Source organism: Lucilia cuprina, chromosome 6 (genome assembly GCF_022045245.1).
Source record: "Lucilia cuprina isolate Lc7/37 chromosome 6, ASM2204524v1, whole genome shotgun sequence".
Taxonomy (NCBI): Eukaryota; Metazoa; Arthropoda; class Insecta; order Diptera; family Calliphoridae; genus Lucilia; species Lucilia cuprina.
In genome coordinates this window covers 53,131,865-53,151,031 of record NC_060954.1, presented here as the reverse complement: position 1 = coordinate 53,151,031, position 19,167 = coordinate 53,131,865, and the positions used below count along the sequence as shown (strand labels likewise).

Sequence of the window (19,167 nt, the reverse complement as noted above, 5' to 3'; positions counted from 1 at the left end):
CTCTTTTTGGAGGGTAAAATCTCAGTCTTCTCCTCTCTCTTCTCTTCTGTCTTCTTTTGTTTTCTCCTTGTTCTTTATTAAAGGGATTCACAATGGATCTTTGGGTCTCCGAGTGGAGGTAGACATTGGTATACAACCCTTTTAAACTAAACTAAGGTAAATATTATTATTATTATTATTTTTAAATTTTATTTAAATTAAATAGTAGTTTTACAAAAAAAATGTATTTTTTTTAATTAAAAACCATAAATTTTTCTTTTAGAAATTTTTGTATAAAAAATTTTTATTTAATATTCCTCTTGAATAATTCAATTTGAACAATTTATCTGAAACTTTTTTAAAACTGTTAGAAAAAAAAAACAGAAAAGCTATTTTTTATATAAAAATGTTATTTTCGCTCTTGAACAATTATATAAATATAATATTTGAAACTAAAAAAGAACTTAAATTAAAAGTTAAAGAGGATTCGGGTATTTTAAACAACATAAAATGAAACACACAAAAATTTGAAAACTGTGACCAATTTAAATATTTTTAAAATATTTTTACAAAATATTTTCCAACTAAAAACTGCTGATCACTCAAAATATTTATAAAATAAAAATATATTGAGTATTTCAAAAACTGTTTTAGAATTCATTTTTCATGCTAAATAACGCCATTTAGAACCTTATTATAATTGTTACTTTTCGTTTATTATTTAGTTAACATGATTTATTTTTATTTTTTTTCAATACAACTTAAGTTTTTAATTAACATTCTTTTTTTAGCTTATAATTAAATAGTTTTCTTTTTATTGCTCTCTTTTCTCTCTCTCTCTTAAACTCTCTTTCTAACTATTTCTATTGTACAATATTATAAATAAAAATAAATATTAAGAAACCAATAGCGAAAAAAAAGTAAAAATTAAAAAATAATAATAAACACAAATAACAAATAATGAAAAAAAAGAGTAAATTGTTATGTATTAAAGCAGGAACGGTAGTTAATCTGGGGGGCGAAGGTACAACAAATAAATACTCAAACTTTAACAAAAGTTAAAATTGTATTAAAAACTTAAAACAATTGATCGGCTAGAGTACCTATAAATGTGGCTAAATTCATGGCTGAACCTTCTTTAAATTTAAGGCCCACTGTTTTTCCATAGGCTTGTATAAATATGGCGCGTACAGCATTTAAACGTTGTTTACGTCTGCAAAAAGAAAAAAACAAAATAATTAAAAAATAAAGTTAATAATAAAGTTTTCTATAGAAAACTGATCGATAATTAAGATATCTATAAAAACTGATCGGCGATAGACATTTCTATAGAACACTAATCGATGATAAACTGAAAACTGATCGATGATAAAGTTTTCTATAGAAAACTGATCGATAATAAAGTTTTTTATAGACAACTGATTGATAATAAAGTTTTCTATAGAAAACTGATCGATAGTAAAGATTTCTATAGAAAACTGATCAATAATAGAGAATTCTATAGAAAACTGATCGATAATAGAGAATTCTATGGAAAACTGATCGATGATAAAGTTTTCTATAGAAAACTGATCGATAATAAAGTTATCTATAGAAAACTGATCGATAATGAAGTTTTTTATAGAAAACTGATCGATAATAAAGTTTTTTATAAAAAATTTATCGATAATAAAGTTTTTATAGAAAACTGATCGATGATAGAGGATTCTATAAAAAACTGATCGATAATAAAGTTTTCTATAGAAAACTGATCGATGATAGAGATTTCTATAGAAAACTGATCGATAATAAAGTTTTCTATAGAAAACTGATGGATAATAAAGTTTTCTATAGAAAACTGATCGATAATAAAGTTTCTTATAGAAAACTGATCGATAATAAAGTTTTTTATAGAAAATTGATCGATAATAAAGTTTTTTATAAAAAATTAATCGATAATAATGTTTTTTATAGAAAACTGATCGATGATAGAGAATTCTATAGAAAACTGATCGATAATAGAGATTTCTATAGAAAACTGATCGATGATAGAGATTTCTAAAGTTTTCTATAGAAAACTGATCGGTCATAAAGATTTCTATAGAAAACTGATCGATAATAAAGTTTTCTATAGAAATCTGATCGATGATAGAGAATTCTATAGAAAACTGATCGATAATAAAGTTTTCTATAGAAAACTGATCGATAATAAAGTTTTCTATAGAAAACTAATCGATAATAAAGTTTTCTATAGAAAACTGATCGATAATAAAGTTTTCTATAGAAAACTGATCGATAATAAAGTTTCTTATAGAAAACTGATCGATAATAAAGTTTTTTATAGAAAATTGATCGATAATAGAGATTTCTATAGAAAACTGATCGATGATAGAGATTTCTAAAGTTTCCTATAGAAAACTGATCGGTCATAAAGATTTCTATAGAAAACTGATCGATAATAAAGTTTTCTATAGAAAACTGATCGATGATAGAGAATTCTATAGAAAACTGATCGATAATAAAGTTTTCTATAGAAAACTGATCGATAATAAAGTTTTCTATAGAAAACTGATCGATAATAAAGTTTTCTATTGAAAACTGATCGATAATAAAGTTTTCTATTGAAAACTGATCGATAATAAAGTTTTCTATAGAAAACTGATCGATGATATAGAATTCTATAGAAAACTGATCGATGATACAGATTTCTATAGAAAACTGATCGATGATAAAGTTTTCTATAAAAAAACTGATCAATGATAGAGTTTTCTATAGAAAACTGATCGATGATAGAGTTTTCTATAGAAAACCAATCGATGATATAGTTTTCTATAGAAAACTGATCGATGATAGAGATTCCTATAAAAAACCTATCGATGATAGAGATTCCTATAGAAAACTAAGCATTGAAAAGGTTTTCTATTTAAAACTGATCGTTGATAAAGTTTTCTATAGAGAATTCTAAATAAAACTGATCGATGATAAAAGTTTTCAGTTTTCTATAGAAAACTGAACAATGATAAAGTTGTCTATAGAAAACAGTTAAAGTTTTCTTTTTCCTTAAAAAACTAAACAATGAAGAAGTATTCTTTAGAAAACTGATTGACGAAAAAGTTTTATTTTTAAAACTGATCGATGAAGAGGTAAATTAAGCGTTTTTTGTAGGAGTTGTTTTATATACTTACAATAATGTTGTTGGTTTTGTTGAATTTAAAATATCTTTTCCATTTATACTATTCGTAACATAGTTGTGGGCACCATTTATACTGCCACCACTAGCATTTGAACCATTACTGGGAGTATTTGAGCAATTATAACCATTACCACTGCCATTATTAGCACAACTGCCATTACTACCGTTGCCAATGCCATATAGGCCATTACCACTATGGCAAGAGGTTAAAGAATTACCATCGTGCTGTTGTTGTGATATAAAATGCATCATATAACTGCCATTCATCATAGAATCTATGGAACCGGTATCGGTTACAACTTGCCAGCTACCATTCGATGATGTTGACTCTTGTCTTTGACGTGTGGTACTAGCACCTGGCACTGAAATGGGACTAGTTTTTGATCTGTAAGTAGAATAAAAATAAAATAAAGTTTTTCGAAGAATTAATAATAAAACACAACAAAAAAATACCTTTTTGGATTTGGTGAACGATTTGTCAAAGGATTAACTGCTACAATATTATTACATGAACCGGTTATGGCTGATGCTGCCGTTGCATAGAAATTATCCGTTATGGACATATCACAGTTGGAACTATTGGAAAAACTATCGTTGCTATCTTGATCATAACTTAAAATAAAGTCTCTTAAAGAAATAAGAAAAACATAACTATTATAATTTATACTAAATATATATATAAAATAGAACACCTACTCCTTAAGTGGTTCATCATCACAGCAATCAGACTTAATAACAATAACACTACTACTACCACTACTACTTGAAGTTTTAGTACGTTTCCTAAAAAAAACATACGCACACACACAGAAAACAATAATTAGTACAAAATTATATTTATTATACTCTAGTTAAACTTACCTATGTTCTACAATACTAAATTCTTCATCGGTTATATATTTAAGAACATGAAAACAGAAAAACATTATATCTTCTCCTCTTTTCAAGCGATCCGGCAACTGATGTCCAAACAAATACCAATCATAGGCCAATGTAAAATATGCCATTTGTAATGCATTCAATGACTGATGTATAAGACCATCGGCCCACAATGACAGACGTACGAGTGATATAAACAATGGTGTACGATCCCAACCGCTAATACAGTGTATTAATAACCCAGAGTTTTCTTCTTGTATATATTTTAAACAAGCTTTTAGATAATTTTGTGTTATCAATACTAAATCCCAATTTTTATATTCATTCCAATTGATGTTTAATTCATTTGTGGGACCCAATTTGGGTATAGAAATGTTGGCATCATTAAATGATTGCTTCCAATTGTAGTGTAAGTTCTTGGCCATATAGTTATTGTCACGAAATTTCTTAAAGAACTCACAACCCGGATAGGGCAGTGATAGTAGATTAAAGTTTTCATAGTGATTTTCGGGATCAGCCTTTTCAGATGAGGATACACTAGAAAGAGAAGAGAAAAATTAATAATATGCTATATAAAATTTGCAGATTTCAAAGTTTTCCAAAAAACACTAATTGGTGATAAAATAATCGATTATGAAGATTTTTTATAGAAAATTAATCGGTGATGTTTTACATAGAATACTGATCGAGGAAAAGGTTTCTTTGATAATCGTTGTTTTCTACAGAAAATGGATCGATTGCAGATTTATTTTAAAAGTGATGAAAAATGTTTCTATTGCAGATTTATTTTAAAAGTGATGAAAAATGTTTCTATTGAAAACTGATCGATAATAAAGGTTTCTATAGAATACTGATCGACGATAATGATTTCTATAGAAAAATTATCGGTGATAAAGTTTTCTAAAGAAAAAAGATCGGTGATAAAGTTTTATATAGAACACTGATCGGTAATATTAGTTTCTGAAAAGAGTGATCGATGGTTTTCTATATAAAACTTATCGATAGTAAAGTTTTCTTTAGAAAACTGATCGATGATAAAGTTTTCTTTAGAAAAGTGATCGATGATAAAATATACTTTAGTAAACTGATTGATCACAAAGTTTCCTTTAGAAAAATGATTGATGATAAAGTTTCCTTTAGAAAACTGATCGATGATAGAGAATTCTATAGAAAACTATTCGATAATAGAGAGTTCTATAGAAAACTGATCGATGATAGGGATTTCTATAGAAAACTGATCGATGATAAAGTTTTTTATAGAAAACTGATCGATGATAGAGATTTCTATACAAAACTGATCGATGATAAAGAATTCTATAGAAAACTGATCGATGATAGAGATTTCTATAGAAAACTGTTTGATGATAGAGATTTCTATAAAAACTGATCAATAGTAATGTTTTCTATAGAAAACTGATCGACGATAGAGATTTCTATAGAAAACTGATCGATAGAAAACATTACTATAGAAAACTGATCGATGATAAAATTTTCTGTAGAAAACTGACCGAGTAAAGTTTCCTATAGAAAACTGATCGATAATAAAGTTTTCTATAGAAAACTGATCGATGAGAGAGATTTCTATAGAAAACTGATGGATGATAAAGATTTCTATAGAAAACTGATCGATAGTAAAATTTTATATAGAAAACTGATCGACAGTAAAGTTTTCTACAGAAAACTGATCGATTGTAAAATTTTCTGTAGAAAATTGATCAATAGTAAAGTTTTCTATAGAAAACTAATCGATTGTAAAATTTTCTGTAGAAAATTGATCAATAGTAAAGTTTTCTATAGAAAACTGATCGATGATAATGTTCTCTATAGAAATCTGATCGATGATAATGTTTTCTATAGAAAACTAATCGATGATAAAGTTTTTTATAGAAAACTGATCGATGATATAGAATTCTATAGAAAATTAATCGATGAAAGAGATTTCTATAAAAAACTGATTGATGATAGAGAATTCTATAGAAAACTGATTGATGAAAGAGATTTCTATAGAAAACTGATGTATGATAGAGATTTCTATAGAAAACTGATCGATGATAGAGATTTCTATAGAAAACTGATCGATGATAGAAATTTCTATAGAAAACTGATCAATAGTAAAGTTTTCTACAGAAAACTGATCGATGATAGTGATTTCTATAGAAAACTGATCGATAGTAAAGTTTTCTATAGAAAACTTATCAATAGTAAAGTTTTCTATAGAAAACTGATTCATAGTAAAGTTTTCTACAGAAAACTGATCGATTGTAAAGTTTTCTACAGAAAACTGATCGATTGTAAAGTTTTCTATAGAAATAAGATCGGTAATAAAGTTTTTTATAGAAAACTGATCGGTGATATTAGTTTCTGAAAAGAGTGATCGATGGTAAAGTTTTCTATAGAAAACAGATCGATGATATATAATAAAATTTTCTGCAGAAAACTTAGCGACTATGAAGTCTTCAATAAAAAACTGATCAATAATAAAGTTCTCTATAGAAAAATAATCGATGATAAAGTTTTCTAGAAAAAACATTAAAAAACTGATCATTGACAGTGATTTCTTTGGAAATTGATCATAAAGTTATCTATAGGAAATTGATCGCTGTGTTCTATAGAAAACTGATAATGAAAAATGTGTCTAAAGGATAGTTTTAGCTGATAAAGTTTTCTTTAAAAAACTGATCAATAATAAATTTTTTATAAAAAACTGATCGCTGACAAAGTAGTCTAAAGAAAATAAATTGCTGACAAAAATTTTTCGAAATAAAACTGAAAGTTGACGAGTTACTGTTCGTTGACAAAGTTTTCTTGGAAAATTTGATAACTGATAAAGATTTCTAGAAAAAAACTGATCCATGATTTATTTTTTCTTTATAGAGAACTGTCTATACTTACGCCATAAAATATTTAATTTTTCTCTTTTCCACCATAAGATCAACAATTGTGCTAACATTTAAAGCATTCAATAGTTGTATATCACTTTTGATAACTTCATCATAGGAAAAGGGTGAGGGTTCATTTAAGGCATGATTCATTAAAGAATCTTCATTATTATCATTATTTTCATCGTCGACAATATGATTCCCCCGATCACTGTAGTTTGTGCCATTCAAACAATCATAAGCATAATCAACAACTTTACGTCCGTATGTTTCGGCATTAACGGATATAGTGGCGGAACGACAAATATATTTACCACGATACATAATGACAGGAATGGCAAAACGTTGGCGACAACGAGCATATTTAGCCATTGTTATAAGTTCACGTATTTTACTAATATCATATAAATCTTCGTAAATAGTACTGGTGGTTGTGTTGGTAATGCCATTTGTTGTTGTTGTTGATGATGTTGTTGATATATTATTGGCGACTGCAGTCTGTTGTAGCAATTGTTGTTGATATTGTAAATAGGTTTGAGAATTTGGATATTGGGGCTGTTGTTGTGGCGGCAATTGTTGTTGCATTGATGAATTGGCAAATGTTACAAATGCATGTATACCGTTGTTGGTAGTGGGTGTTATACTAGCACCATTAGAGGATGCTGATGTTGTTTTTGTTGTTGTTGTTGCATTGTTGAGATGAAAACCATTGAGGTTATTGATGCTATTTTGTGGCGTTGTTGTTGTCGTTTGATTAAATATATTTGTATTATTGGCCGTTATGGTAGTTGCCATATGACCATGCTCGTATTCGGGTATAAATATATGACCCGGGTAACGTGGACTTAAGACCCCATTGGTATTATCAAGTTCGATGAGTGTATAGTCTTGTTTAAAGAGATATTCACATTTTTTTGTTATTTCTTCTTCCTGTGAAATAAAAAGGAAATATGATTTTTATAAGAAGTTTTATTAATAAAAAAATGATTTAATTTAACTATTAGTAGTTTAATATTAACATAATTTGACACACAAGAGAAAGGATTATTATAAAAAAAACTTGTTAAAACAAAGAGATTATATTTTTAGCCAGTTTTATTAAAAACAAAACAAGTTGTAGATGGTGGTTGCCTGCAATCCCAGTTTAAATGATTATTTTAACAGTTTTCAATAATGCAAGTGAATACAACAACAGTAACAAAAAGTCAACAACACATGTAATATAAACAGAACAATGAATGCTATCAACAGCAACAACAACAAATTTTCTATAAATAAAAATAAACCAAGAAAACGTCATATCTTACAGAAACGTCAAGCAAAAAGTAAATAAAAATAACAAAATAACCGCAAGTTAAACAACCACACTGTGTATATTATTTACATTGTGTTGCTGTTATTTTAATTCTTTTTTTTTTGTAACATTGCAATACATACTATAATAAGTAATAATAGCAACAACAAAAGACCAATAACAAAGTATATGTGTGCAAAAAAAATGAAAAGACTCTGAGTGCAACACAAGACAAACTGCAATTGTGTGTTTTTTTTGCTCTTAAGCTATTAGCTGCTAAAACTTATGAACGCCTGTTCCCAAGGCGGAGCAATAGTCTGAAGAAAAAACAACAACAACAAGCCTAAACTATAATCTATAAGAAAACCAACTTTTTTTAACTATAAATAAAAATAGTTTTTGTTTATGCTAAACATATTGTTAAGGTTGTCTTGTCTGGCTATCGGTATTGCGTAGTTGTTTCAATATATACAAAAACAAAATACTACTACAAAAAAAGTAAATAGTGTTGGAAAAGTCTTGTTGGTAACCCGGATTTTAAAGTCTTTTCAAATAACGGGCAAACAGCAAAAACTAGTTGGAGTATGGACTACTTATAACTTTGTTTTTCTAAAATAAAATATTTATATTTTTATACTTATGCATGTACGTATGTGTGTATGTATAAAACTTTGTATGTTGCTAATACATATTAACTTTTGTGTTGCTGTTTAACGTTAGGTATTATGTTGATTCCAGTATATTTTTGCTTACTTCAAGATTTTCTTTACAATTTCCTTAGCGATTTTTAGGTTTAAATAAATCCAGACATTTCAAAAGTCAGAGAAATCTTTTGAAATTTTCACAACTAGAACTGAGCTAATACTAAAATAGAACTGAACTAGAACTGAACTAGAACTGAACTGGAACTGAACTGGAACTGAACTAGAACTGAACTAGAACTAGAACTGAACTAGAACTGAACTAGAACTGAACTAGAACTGAACTAGAACTGAACAAGAACTGAACTAGAACTGAACTAGAACTGAACTAGAACTGAACTAGAACTGAACTAGAACTGAACTAGAACTGAACTAGAACTGAACTAGAACTGAACTAGAACTGAACTAGAACTGAACTAGAACTGAACTAGAACTGAACTAGAACTGAACTAGAACTGAACTAGAACTGAACTAGAACTGAACTAGAACTAGAACTGAACTAGATCTGAACTAGAACTGAACTAGAACTGAACTAGAACTGAATTAGAACTAAACTAGAACTGAACCAGAACTGAACTAGAACTGAACTAGAACTGAACTAGAACTGAACTAGAACAGAACTAGAACAGAACTAGAACTGAACTAGAACTGAACTAGAACTGAACTAGAACTGAACTAGAACTGAACTAGAACTGAACTAGAACTGAACTAGAACTGAACTAGAACTGAACTGGAACTGAACTAGAACTGAACTAGAATTGAACTAGAACTGAACTAGAACTGAACTAGAACTGAACTAGAACTGAACTAGAACTGAACTAGAACTGAACTAGAACTGAACTAGAACTGAACTAGAACTGAACTAGAACTGAACTAGAACTGAACTAGATCTGAACTAGAACTGAACTAGAACTGAACTAGAACTGAATTAGAACTAAACTAGAACTGAACTAGAACTGAACTAGAACTGAACTAGAACAGAACTAGAACAGAACTAGAACAGAACTAGAACTGAACTAGAACTGAACTAGAACTGAACTAGAACTGAACTAGAACTGAACTAGAACTGAACTAGAACTGAACTAGAATTGAACTAGAACTGAACTAGAACTGAACTAGAACTGAACTAGAACTGAACTAGAACTGAACTAGAACTGAACTAGAACTGAACTAGAACTGAACTAGAACTGAACTAGAACTGAACTAGAACTGAACTAGAACTGAACTAGAACTGAACTAGAACTGAACTAGAACTGAACTAGAACTGAACTAGAACTGAACTAGAACTGAACTAGAACTGAACTAGAACTGAACTAGAACTGAACTAGAACTGAACTAGAACTGAACTAGAACTGAACTAGAACTGAACTAGAACTGAACTAGAACTGAACTAGAACTGAACTAGAACTGAACTAGAACTGAACTAGAACTGAACTAGAACAGAACTAGAACAGAACTAGAACTGAACTAGAACAGAACTAGAACTGAACTAGAACTAGAACTGAACTAGAACTGAACTAGAACTGAACTAGAACTGAACTAGAACTGAACTAGAACTGAACTAGAACTGAACTAGAATTGAACTAGAACTGAACTAGAACTGAACTAGAACTGAACTAGAACTGAACTAGAACTGAACTAGAACTGAACTAGAACTGAACTAGAACTGAACTAGAACTAGAACTGAACTAGAATTAGAACTAGAACTGAACTAGAACTGAACTAGAACTGAACTAGAACTGAACTAGAACTGAACTGAACTAGAACTGAACTAGAACTGAACTAGAACTGAACTAGAACTGAACTAGAACTGAACTGAACTAGAACTGAACTAGAACTGAACTAGAACTGAACTAGAACTGAACTAGAACTGAACTAGAACTGAACTAGAACTGAACTAGAACTGAACTAGAACTGAACTAGAACTGAACTAGAACTGAACTAGAACTGAACTAGAACTGAACTAGAACTGAACTAGAACTGAACTAGAACTGAACTAGAACTGAACTAGAACTGAACTAGAACTGAACTAGAACTGAACTAGAACTGAACTAGAACTGAACTAGAACTGAACTAGAACTGAACTAGAACTGAACTAGAACTGAACTAGAACTGAACTAGAACTGAACTAGAACTGAACTAGAACTGAACTAGAACTGAACTAGAACTGAACTAGAACTGAACTAGAACTGAACTAGAACTGAACTAGAACTGAACTAGAACTGAACTAGAACTGAACTAGAACTGAACTAGAACTGAACTGAACTAGAACTGAACTAGAACTGAACTAGAACTGAACTAGAACTGAACTAGAACTGAACTAGAACTGAACTGAACTAGAACTGAACTAGAACTGAACTAGAACTGAACTAGAACTGAACTAGAACTGAACTAGAACTGAACTAGAACTGAACTAGAACTGAACTAGAACTGAACTAGAATTGAACTAGAACTGAACTAGAACTGAACTAGAACTGAACTAGAACTGAACTAGAACTCAACTAGAACTCAACTAGAACTGAACTAGAACTGAACTAGAACGGAACTAGAACTGAACTAGAATTGAACTAGAACTGAACTAGGACTGAACTAGAACTGAACTAGAACTAGAACTGAATTAGAACTAGAACTGAACTAAAACTGAACTAAAACTGAACTAAAACTGAACAAAAACTGAACTAGAACTGAATTAGTACTAGAACTGAACTAGAAAACAACTAGAACTCAACGAGAACTAAACTTGTTGAAATTTGAAAGAAATAGTTTTTTAAAGAAAATTTAAAAAAAACATGGAAAGATTTCTACAAAAAAAAAACATTTCAGAGGACAGTTTCCTATATAAATCTCTTGAACGATATAGCTTTCTAAAAAAAAGTTGTTAAAATCCACAACTTTGTATAAAAAACTATTTATAGTGTGAGTTTATTACAGAAAACATTTGTAAGAGACAGAAATCAGTTAAAAGATATAGTTCACTATAAACATTTTCTTAAAATATAAATTAAATAAAAGATTGTCTTTTCCATAAAAAAGAAAAACAAGCAGCAAACAAATCAAACTCCCACCCATTTTTTTCAACAGCAACATTTAGTATTAATTGCATAATTTTAAAAATATGCATATTTTTTATTTAAAATTCTTTAATATTTTTAGAAATTTTATTAAAAAGTTAAAATGTTATTTAGCAAAAAAAAAAAATATATGTAAATATGTTTGTTTAAATGCATACAGTAACAGTGTTAATGTTAAACAAAAACACATTTTTATAGTCGAGATAATTGATTCGAATAATTCAGGTGTGACCAACCAATAAAATTTCAATAATGTTAACAAATTATTTTTTAATTTGATATTTATTAAAGGCAGTAAATTTAATCGACATTCCTATAAACAAAATGTTTTTTAGAAAAATTTCTTTTAAGAAAAAGTATAATTTTCTTATTAGAATTCAGATATTTATTCTCACATTAAGGGAGATATGAGCGATTTCACTGTAATAATATTATTAAAGAAAACAAAACCAAAGTTTTATGCCTCAGTTTTACAGTAAAACATAGTCCAGCTCTGCATTTTGTTTATAACTGAAAAGTTTTTTCTCTAAAGTGCATTTACGAAAAACCCACACATTAAAATTTTTTTGAAAGCCGGCTGGCGGACTGACTGACTGTCTGACTATATGTGAACTATAAAGAAAGAGGTAATCAACCTCGAATAAGGTAAAAAAAACATACAAAGCGTTTATTTTAATCACATAAACCTTGTACTTTCAATACAACAACAACGAAATATTTCAACTTCAATTAAAAACGGGGCGAGACCAACATGTTTGAAACAATTTCTTTTTTTAATATTTTTCTGTTTTTGTTTTTTTTTTTTTTTGTTTTCTTTCTTAACTTTATTATAATCAATTAATAAAACGCTTGAAATCAGGTTTTATAAAGCAAACAATCGTGCATCGTGAGGTTTTTATTGCATTAAATGCCTTGGAATTTACAGGAGAACGGACGGACGGACGCACGAACGAACATTTGCATGAATGAATAAATGAATGACTATGAATGTCTATAAAGATCAAGTATTACAGACGCTGTTCAAGTGTAAAAAACAAATCTTAAAGCAAGTTTTAATAAACAAATTACTTGTTGTAAAAAAAAAGTTGCAAAAATTTTCATTTGCATATGAATTTTAATAAACAAATAGAAAATATTTTTATTTAACAATATACATACGTCTGAAAGTCACAATGTTATAAATAAATTCAAAAACTAGATTTAAAATAATAACAATAATTATTATGTTTGTATGCAATTTTAAAATATAAACTTTATATTTTGTTTTTCTTATCAATAACAATTAAAATTTTTTTATAGTGATAATGATAATAACGTTAAATGTATGTGTGTAGGTAGTAATGCACAACAAAATATTTCAAATACGTTTAATATTTTTTTGTTGTTTATGTTGATTTTTGTTATTTTGTTTTGAAGTTAAATAAAGGTTTAACGTCAACCAATGTTGATTGTTATTTTTTTTGTTTACGTTGACGCTGATAACCTGCACTATATAATTTATATTTATAACAGGTGGTTAGAAAATATGTGTAATTTTAGAAAGGGTTATTAATTTTTTTTTTCAAAATTTAAAACTATAGTTAGTCCAGACTATAGACTGCTCTATAGTCAAGACTAAAGACTGTTCTTTAGCTAAGTATATAAATTGTTCTATAGTCAATATTATAGTTTGTTCTAAAGTCCAAACTATAGACTGTTCTATAGTCCAAACTATAGACTGTTCTATAGTCCAAACTATAAACTGTTCTATAGTCCACACTACATACTGTTCTATAGTCAAAACTATATACTCTTCTATAATCTAGACTACAGACTGTTCTAAAGTCCAGACTATAGACTGTTCTATAGTCCAGACTATAGAGTGTTCTATAGTCAAGACTATAGACTGTTCTATAGTCCAGACAATAGACTGTTCTATAGTCCTGACAATAGACTGTTCTATAGTCCAGACAATAGACTGTTCTATAGTCCAGACAATACACTGTTCTATAGTCCAGACTATAGACTATTCTATAGTCCAGACTATAGACTATTCTATAGTCCAGACTATAGACTATTCTATAGTCCAGACTATAGACTATTCTATAGTCCAGACTATAGACTATTCTATAGTCCAGACTATAGACTATTCTATAGTCCAGACTATAGACTATTCTATAGTCCAGACTATAGACTATTCTATAGTCCAGACTATAGACTATTCTATAGTCCAGACTATAGACTATTCTATAGTCCAGACTATAGACTATTCTATAGTCCAGACTATAGACTATTTTATAGTCCTGAATATAGACTACTCTGTAGTCCAGACTATAGACTATTCTATAGTCCAGACTATAGACTAATCTTTAGTCCAGACTATAGACTATTCTATAGTCAAGACTATGGACTATTCTATAGTTAAGAATATAGACTATTAAATAGTCAAGACTATAGAATAGTATATATAGAATATAGACTATTCTATAGTCCAGACTATAGACTATTCTATAGTCCAGACTTTAGACTATTCCATAGTCCAGACTATATACTATTCTATAGTCCAGACTATAGACTGTTCTATAGTCAAGACTATAGACTATTCTATAGTCAAGACTATAGACTATCCTACAGTCAAGACTATAGACTATTCTATAGTCGAGACTATAGACTATTCTATAGTCAAGACTATAGACTGTTCTATAGTCAAGACTATAAACTGTCCTATAGTCCAGATTATAGACTATTCTACAGTTCAGACTATAGACTATTCTACAGTCCAGACTATAGACTATTCTATAGTCCAGACTATAGACTATTCTATAGTCAAGACTATGGACTATTCTATAGTCAAGAATATAGACTATTAAATAGTCAAGACTATAGAATAGTCTATAGTCTTAACTATAGAACTATTCTATAGTCAAGACTTTAGACTATTCTATAGTCAAGACTATAGACTATTCTATAGTTAAGACTATAGACTATTCTATAGTCAAGACTATAGATTATTCTATAGTCGAGACTATAGACTATTTTATAGTTATGACTATAGACTATTCTATAGTCAAGACTATAGACTATTCTATAGTCAAGACTATAGACTATTCTATAGTCAAGACTATAGACTATTCTATAGTCAAGACTATAGACTATTCTATAGTCAAGACTATAGACTATTCTATAGTCAAGACTATAGACTATTCTATAGTCAAGACTATAGACTATTCTATAGTCAAGACTATAGACTATTCTATAGTCAAGACTATAGACTATTCTATAGTCAAGACTATAGACTATTCTATAGTCAAGACTATAGGCTATTCTATAGTCAAGACTATAGGCTATTCTATAGTCAAGACTATAGACTATTCTATAGGAAGACTATAGACTATTCTATAGTCAAGATTATAGGCTATTCTATAGTCAAGACTATAGACTATTCTATAGTCAAGACTATAAACTATTCTATAGTCAAGACTATAGACTATTCTATAGACAAGACTATAGACTATTCTATAGTCAAGACTATAGACTATTCTATAGACAAGACTATAGACTATTCTATAGTTAGGACAACAGACTATTCTATGGTCAAAACTATAAGCTATTATATAGTCAAAGCTATAGGCCATTCTGTAGACAGGAATATACACTTATCTATTGTTAGCACTACCGATTATAGTCAAGACAAAGACTGACTATAGAAGGTTATAATTTTCAATACAATAGCTAACATAATATCTCCAAGTGGGCGCTTAGCAGTCTCATATTAAAGTACATAATCTAAAATATCTAAATTAAATAAATCCTGTAAATACAGCTTTTAAATTTTAATTTAAAAATAGAAATAGAGCTGTACAGTGTTCTAAGTTAGAATCTATAAAAATAAGCGCCATTAATATATTGTAAACAAATGTTTAAGCTTAAAAAGCTTAGAAATAAGTAATAAAAATAATAATGAATGTTGTAATTTACAATTAACACCTGACATTTTGCACCTTGAAATATTAAAAAAAAGCTTTTAATAAAAAAACAATAAGTGAAAATGTGTTGTCAGCATATAGACGAACTATCTAAGACCCTACCAAAATATTTTTTTGGAAGGTGTGTTCCATGAAAGAGTAACAAGTAACAAGAATCTTTATTAAGAAGTTCCAAGAAGTCTAGTTCTAAAAACAAAAATTACATAATTTAAAAAACTTATTTTAGTTAGTTATACGATTAGCGCCATACTCATGTAGGGTATAAAAATCGAATGTATTATTTAAAAAAAAATATATTAATATCAAAAATATTAGAAGAAAATGTTTAAATAAACTTGTTGACAACAACTGGATGTATTTTCTTTTTAATAAGAAAAGCTTGTTTCTAGAGAAGCTCCATTCTTGTCCGTCTGTCTGTGTCTCTATTCATGCTTATTTCCTCACTATCACTAGTTCATGATTGTTTAAAACATACATTTATTTTTAATTTTTTGTTGTTGCTGTTGGGCTGTTTGCTTATCTTTACAATTGATTTTTTTTATTTTACAAAATACCATGAAGATTGTAAGAGCATGTGTTTTTCTTTTGTACGTATAAAACAACAATGTAACGAAAATACTGTTTAAAAGTTATTTGTTTAATAAAACTGTTAGTGTATTACATAGTGTTTTACTATACGATTGATAAATTGTTTTTCTTAAATGTTAGAAAGTTTTGAAGCTTTTCATATATAGACATCTCTATGGTCCAGTCTATATACATCTCTATAGTCCAGCCTATAGATATATCTGAGCTATAGATATGTCTGTAGTCTGGACTATATACATCCCTATAGTCCAGACTATAGACATCGCTATATTCCAGACTATAGGCATCTCTATAACCCAGACTATAGACATCTCTATAGCCCAGACTATAGACATCTCTATAGCCTAGACTATAGACATCTCTATAGTCCCAAATATAGACATCTCTATAGTCCCAAATATAGACATTTCTTTAGTCCCAAATATAGACATTTCTGTCCAAAATATAGACATCTCTATAGTCCAGACTATAGACAACTCTATAGTCCAGACTATAGACATCTTTATAGTCCAGACTATAGACATCATTCCAGACTATAGACATCTCTATAGTCCAGACTATAGACATCTCTATAGTCCAGACTATAGACATCTCTATAGTCCAGACTATAGACATCTCTACAGTCCAGACTATAGACATCTCTATAGCCCAGACTATAGACATCTCTATAGTCCAGACTATAGACATCTCTATAGTCCAGACTATAGACATCTCCATAGTCCAGACTATAGACAACTCTATAGTCCAGGCTATAGACAACTCTATAGTCCAGGCTATAGACATCTCTATATTCCAGACTATAGGCATCTTTATAGCCCAGACTATAGGCATCTCTATAGCACAGACTATAGACATCTCTATAGCCTAGACTATAGACATGTCTATAGTCCCAAATATAGACATCTCTATAGACTATAGACTTCTTAAACTTCTCTAAAGTCCAGTTTTCTCTATAGTCAAGACTATAGAATTCTTTATAGTCCAGACTATAGACTTCTCTAAAGTCAAGATTATAGACTTCTCTATAATACAGGCTGTAGACTTTCCTATGGTCCAGACTATAGACTTCTCTATAGTCCGGAATATAGTCGTCTCTATATTTCAGAATATATTTCTCTTTAGTCCAGTCTATAGATAGTCTAGACTATAGACATCACTATAGTCCAGACAATAGCCATATGTATTTATAGTCAGACTGTAGACATGCGTATAGTCACGATTATAGACATCTCTATAGTACAGACTACAGACCTCTCTATAGACCTGTTTAGATTAAAGACTAGTCAAGACTATGGACAGCTTAATAGTTAGGACTACTGACAGATTCATAATCAAGACTATAAACTTTTGCATTTGATAAGTTATATATTTACATTAAAGGCTAACATTTAGTCTGGATTGCCGTCTATAGATTTGTTTACTTGTTTCTTTTGTTAATAATTAAACGCGGAAGTAATGTTCAATGAGCAATTAATGAGACACAGATTAGTAGCAGCATGAAATAATTATAATATTTAAGAAATAATACATATAATTAAAAAGTATTTCATTGCAAACAACCATTGGTTAAGGGAATACGTTGTTGAATTTACGATTTCTATGCGAACTTCATAGACATAAAAGGGCAGATCCACAAAATTGTAACAATCCCTCGGCTGATGTTTTGTTTACTGGAGAAAATTTACCGTAATAACGCCAACACTTTACAGTTACAACATACCTGTGTGCCTTCCTCACATGAGCCAGCCTCGAATGATTTTCTTTCGAAAATTTCTAACAAATCGTGCAAATCCTTCTGCGTCACTTCGGTTGTTGTGGACATTGCGACGACGATGATGCATTTATTTATTTATGCAACGTACAAAGAAAATTATGCTTATTGCTGTTAAAATTTTTTTGTTTGCAATTTTTTCACACTATACTACTTTATTATGTTATTATATTTATCAATTTTTCTTTCTTTAGGTTTGCACAGATATTTGTTTTGTATTTTTTATTGCGTATTTATTTTTATACTAATTTATTGTAATTTTTTTTATTTGTTTCTTTTATTTTGTCCGCTATTTCTAATGAATATTTTTTTCAATAGAGGAAAACGCCTATTTCTATACACGCGTCTGACTTTGGAAAAGTCGTCAGTGGTAGATTTGTTGCTATTTTTTCTCCTGATAGCAAATAAATTCTATTACGTTGTTTTTTTTTTTTGGTAAAAATTATAAGCAAATAAATTTGCAAGATGTTTGATCTTTATAACAAAATATTTTTTCCACACACACAATAAATAAACAGCGCAAAACTAGAAGATTTCACTTTGACAACGCGTCTCGAAACAGACATAAAAAATAACAACGAAAAGAATAACGAGTTGAAAAGCGAAACTTTGAGAAAAAATGATGGGAAAAGAAAATTGATAATAGAAATGACATATAATATGGCAGGGTTGTATTCTTTTGCTAAACACAAATGTATGTTGAATAAATTTGCCAACGGCGTTAGCTTACTTTGAGTGGTTGTTTTATATTGGTCAAACAAAAAGTTTTAAATAATTTAAGAAAGCTAATGTTTGAGAACAAAATTCATATATAATAAAATACTAAAGAATTTATTTTAAATATGGAGGCCAAAAGAAACAGACTTAA

At 29.1% G+C, this 19,167-nt stretch overlaps 1 protein-coding gene across 1 annotated transcript; it reads right to left on the bottom strand.

The window, feature by feature from the left end:
• Positions 1-937: 937 nt before the first annotated feature.
• LOC111679471 (myotubularin-related protein 14) lies at positions 938-18,872 on the bottom strand. The gene is made up of 7 exons (XM_023441046.2): positions 18,249-18,872; positions 6,923-7,839; positions 4,013-4,567; positions 3,848-3,934; positions 3,605-3,778; positions 3,144-3,536; positions 938-1,192 (listed from the first exon to the last, which is right to left on the bottom strand). The coding sequence occupies exons 1-7, from the start codon at positions 18,348-18,350 to the stop codon at positions 1,057-1,059; spliced, it is 2,364 nt and encodes a 787-aa protein (XP_023296814.2). The 5' UTR covers positions 18,351-18,872; the 3' UTR covers positions 938-1,056.
• Positions 18,873-19,167: the final 295 nt, after the last annotated feature.

Coding starts and splice junctions, on each gene's coding strand:
- LOC111679471 (XM_023441046.2), bottom strand. CDS start 18,350: ATGTCCACAACAACCGAAGTGACGCAGAAGGATTTGCACGATTTGTTA. Junction 4,568..6,922: donor AAAATTAAATATTTTATGGC/GTAAGTATAGAC, acceptor TTCTCTTTCTAG/TGTATCCTCATCTGAAAAGG. Junction 3,779..3,847: donor GATGATGAACCACTTAAGGA/GTAGGTGTTCTA, acceptor TATTTCTTTAAG/AGACTTTATTTTAAGTTATG.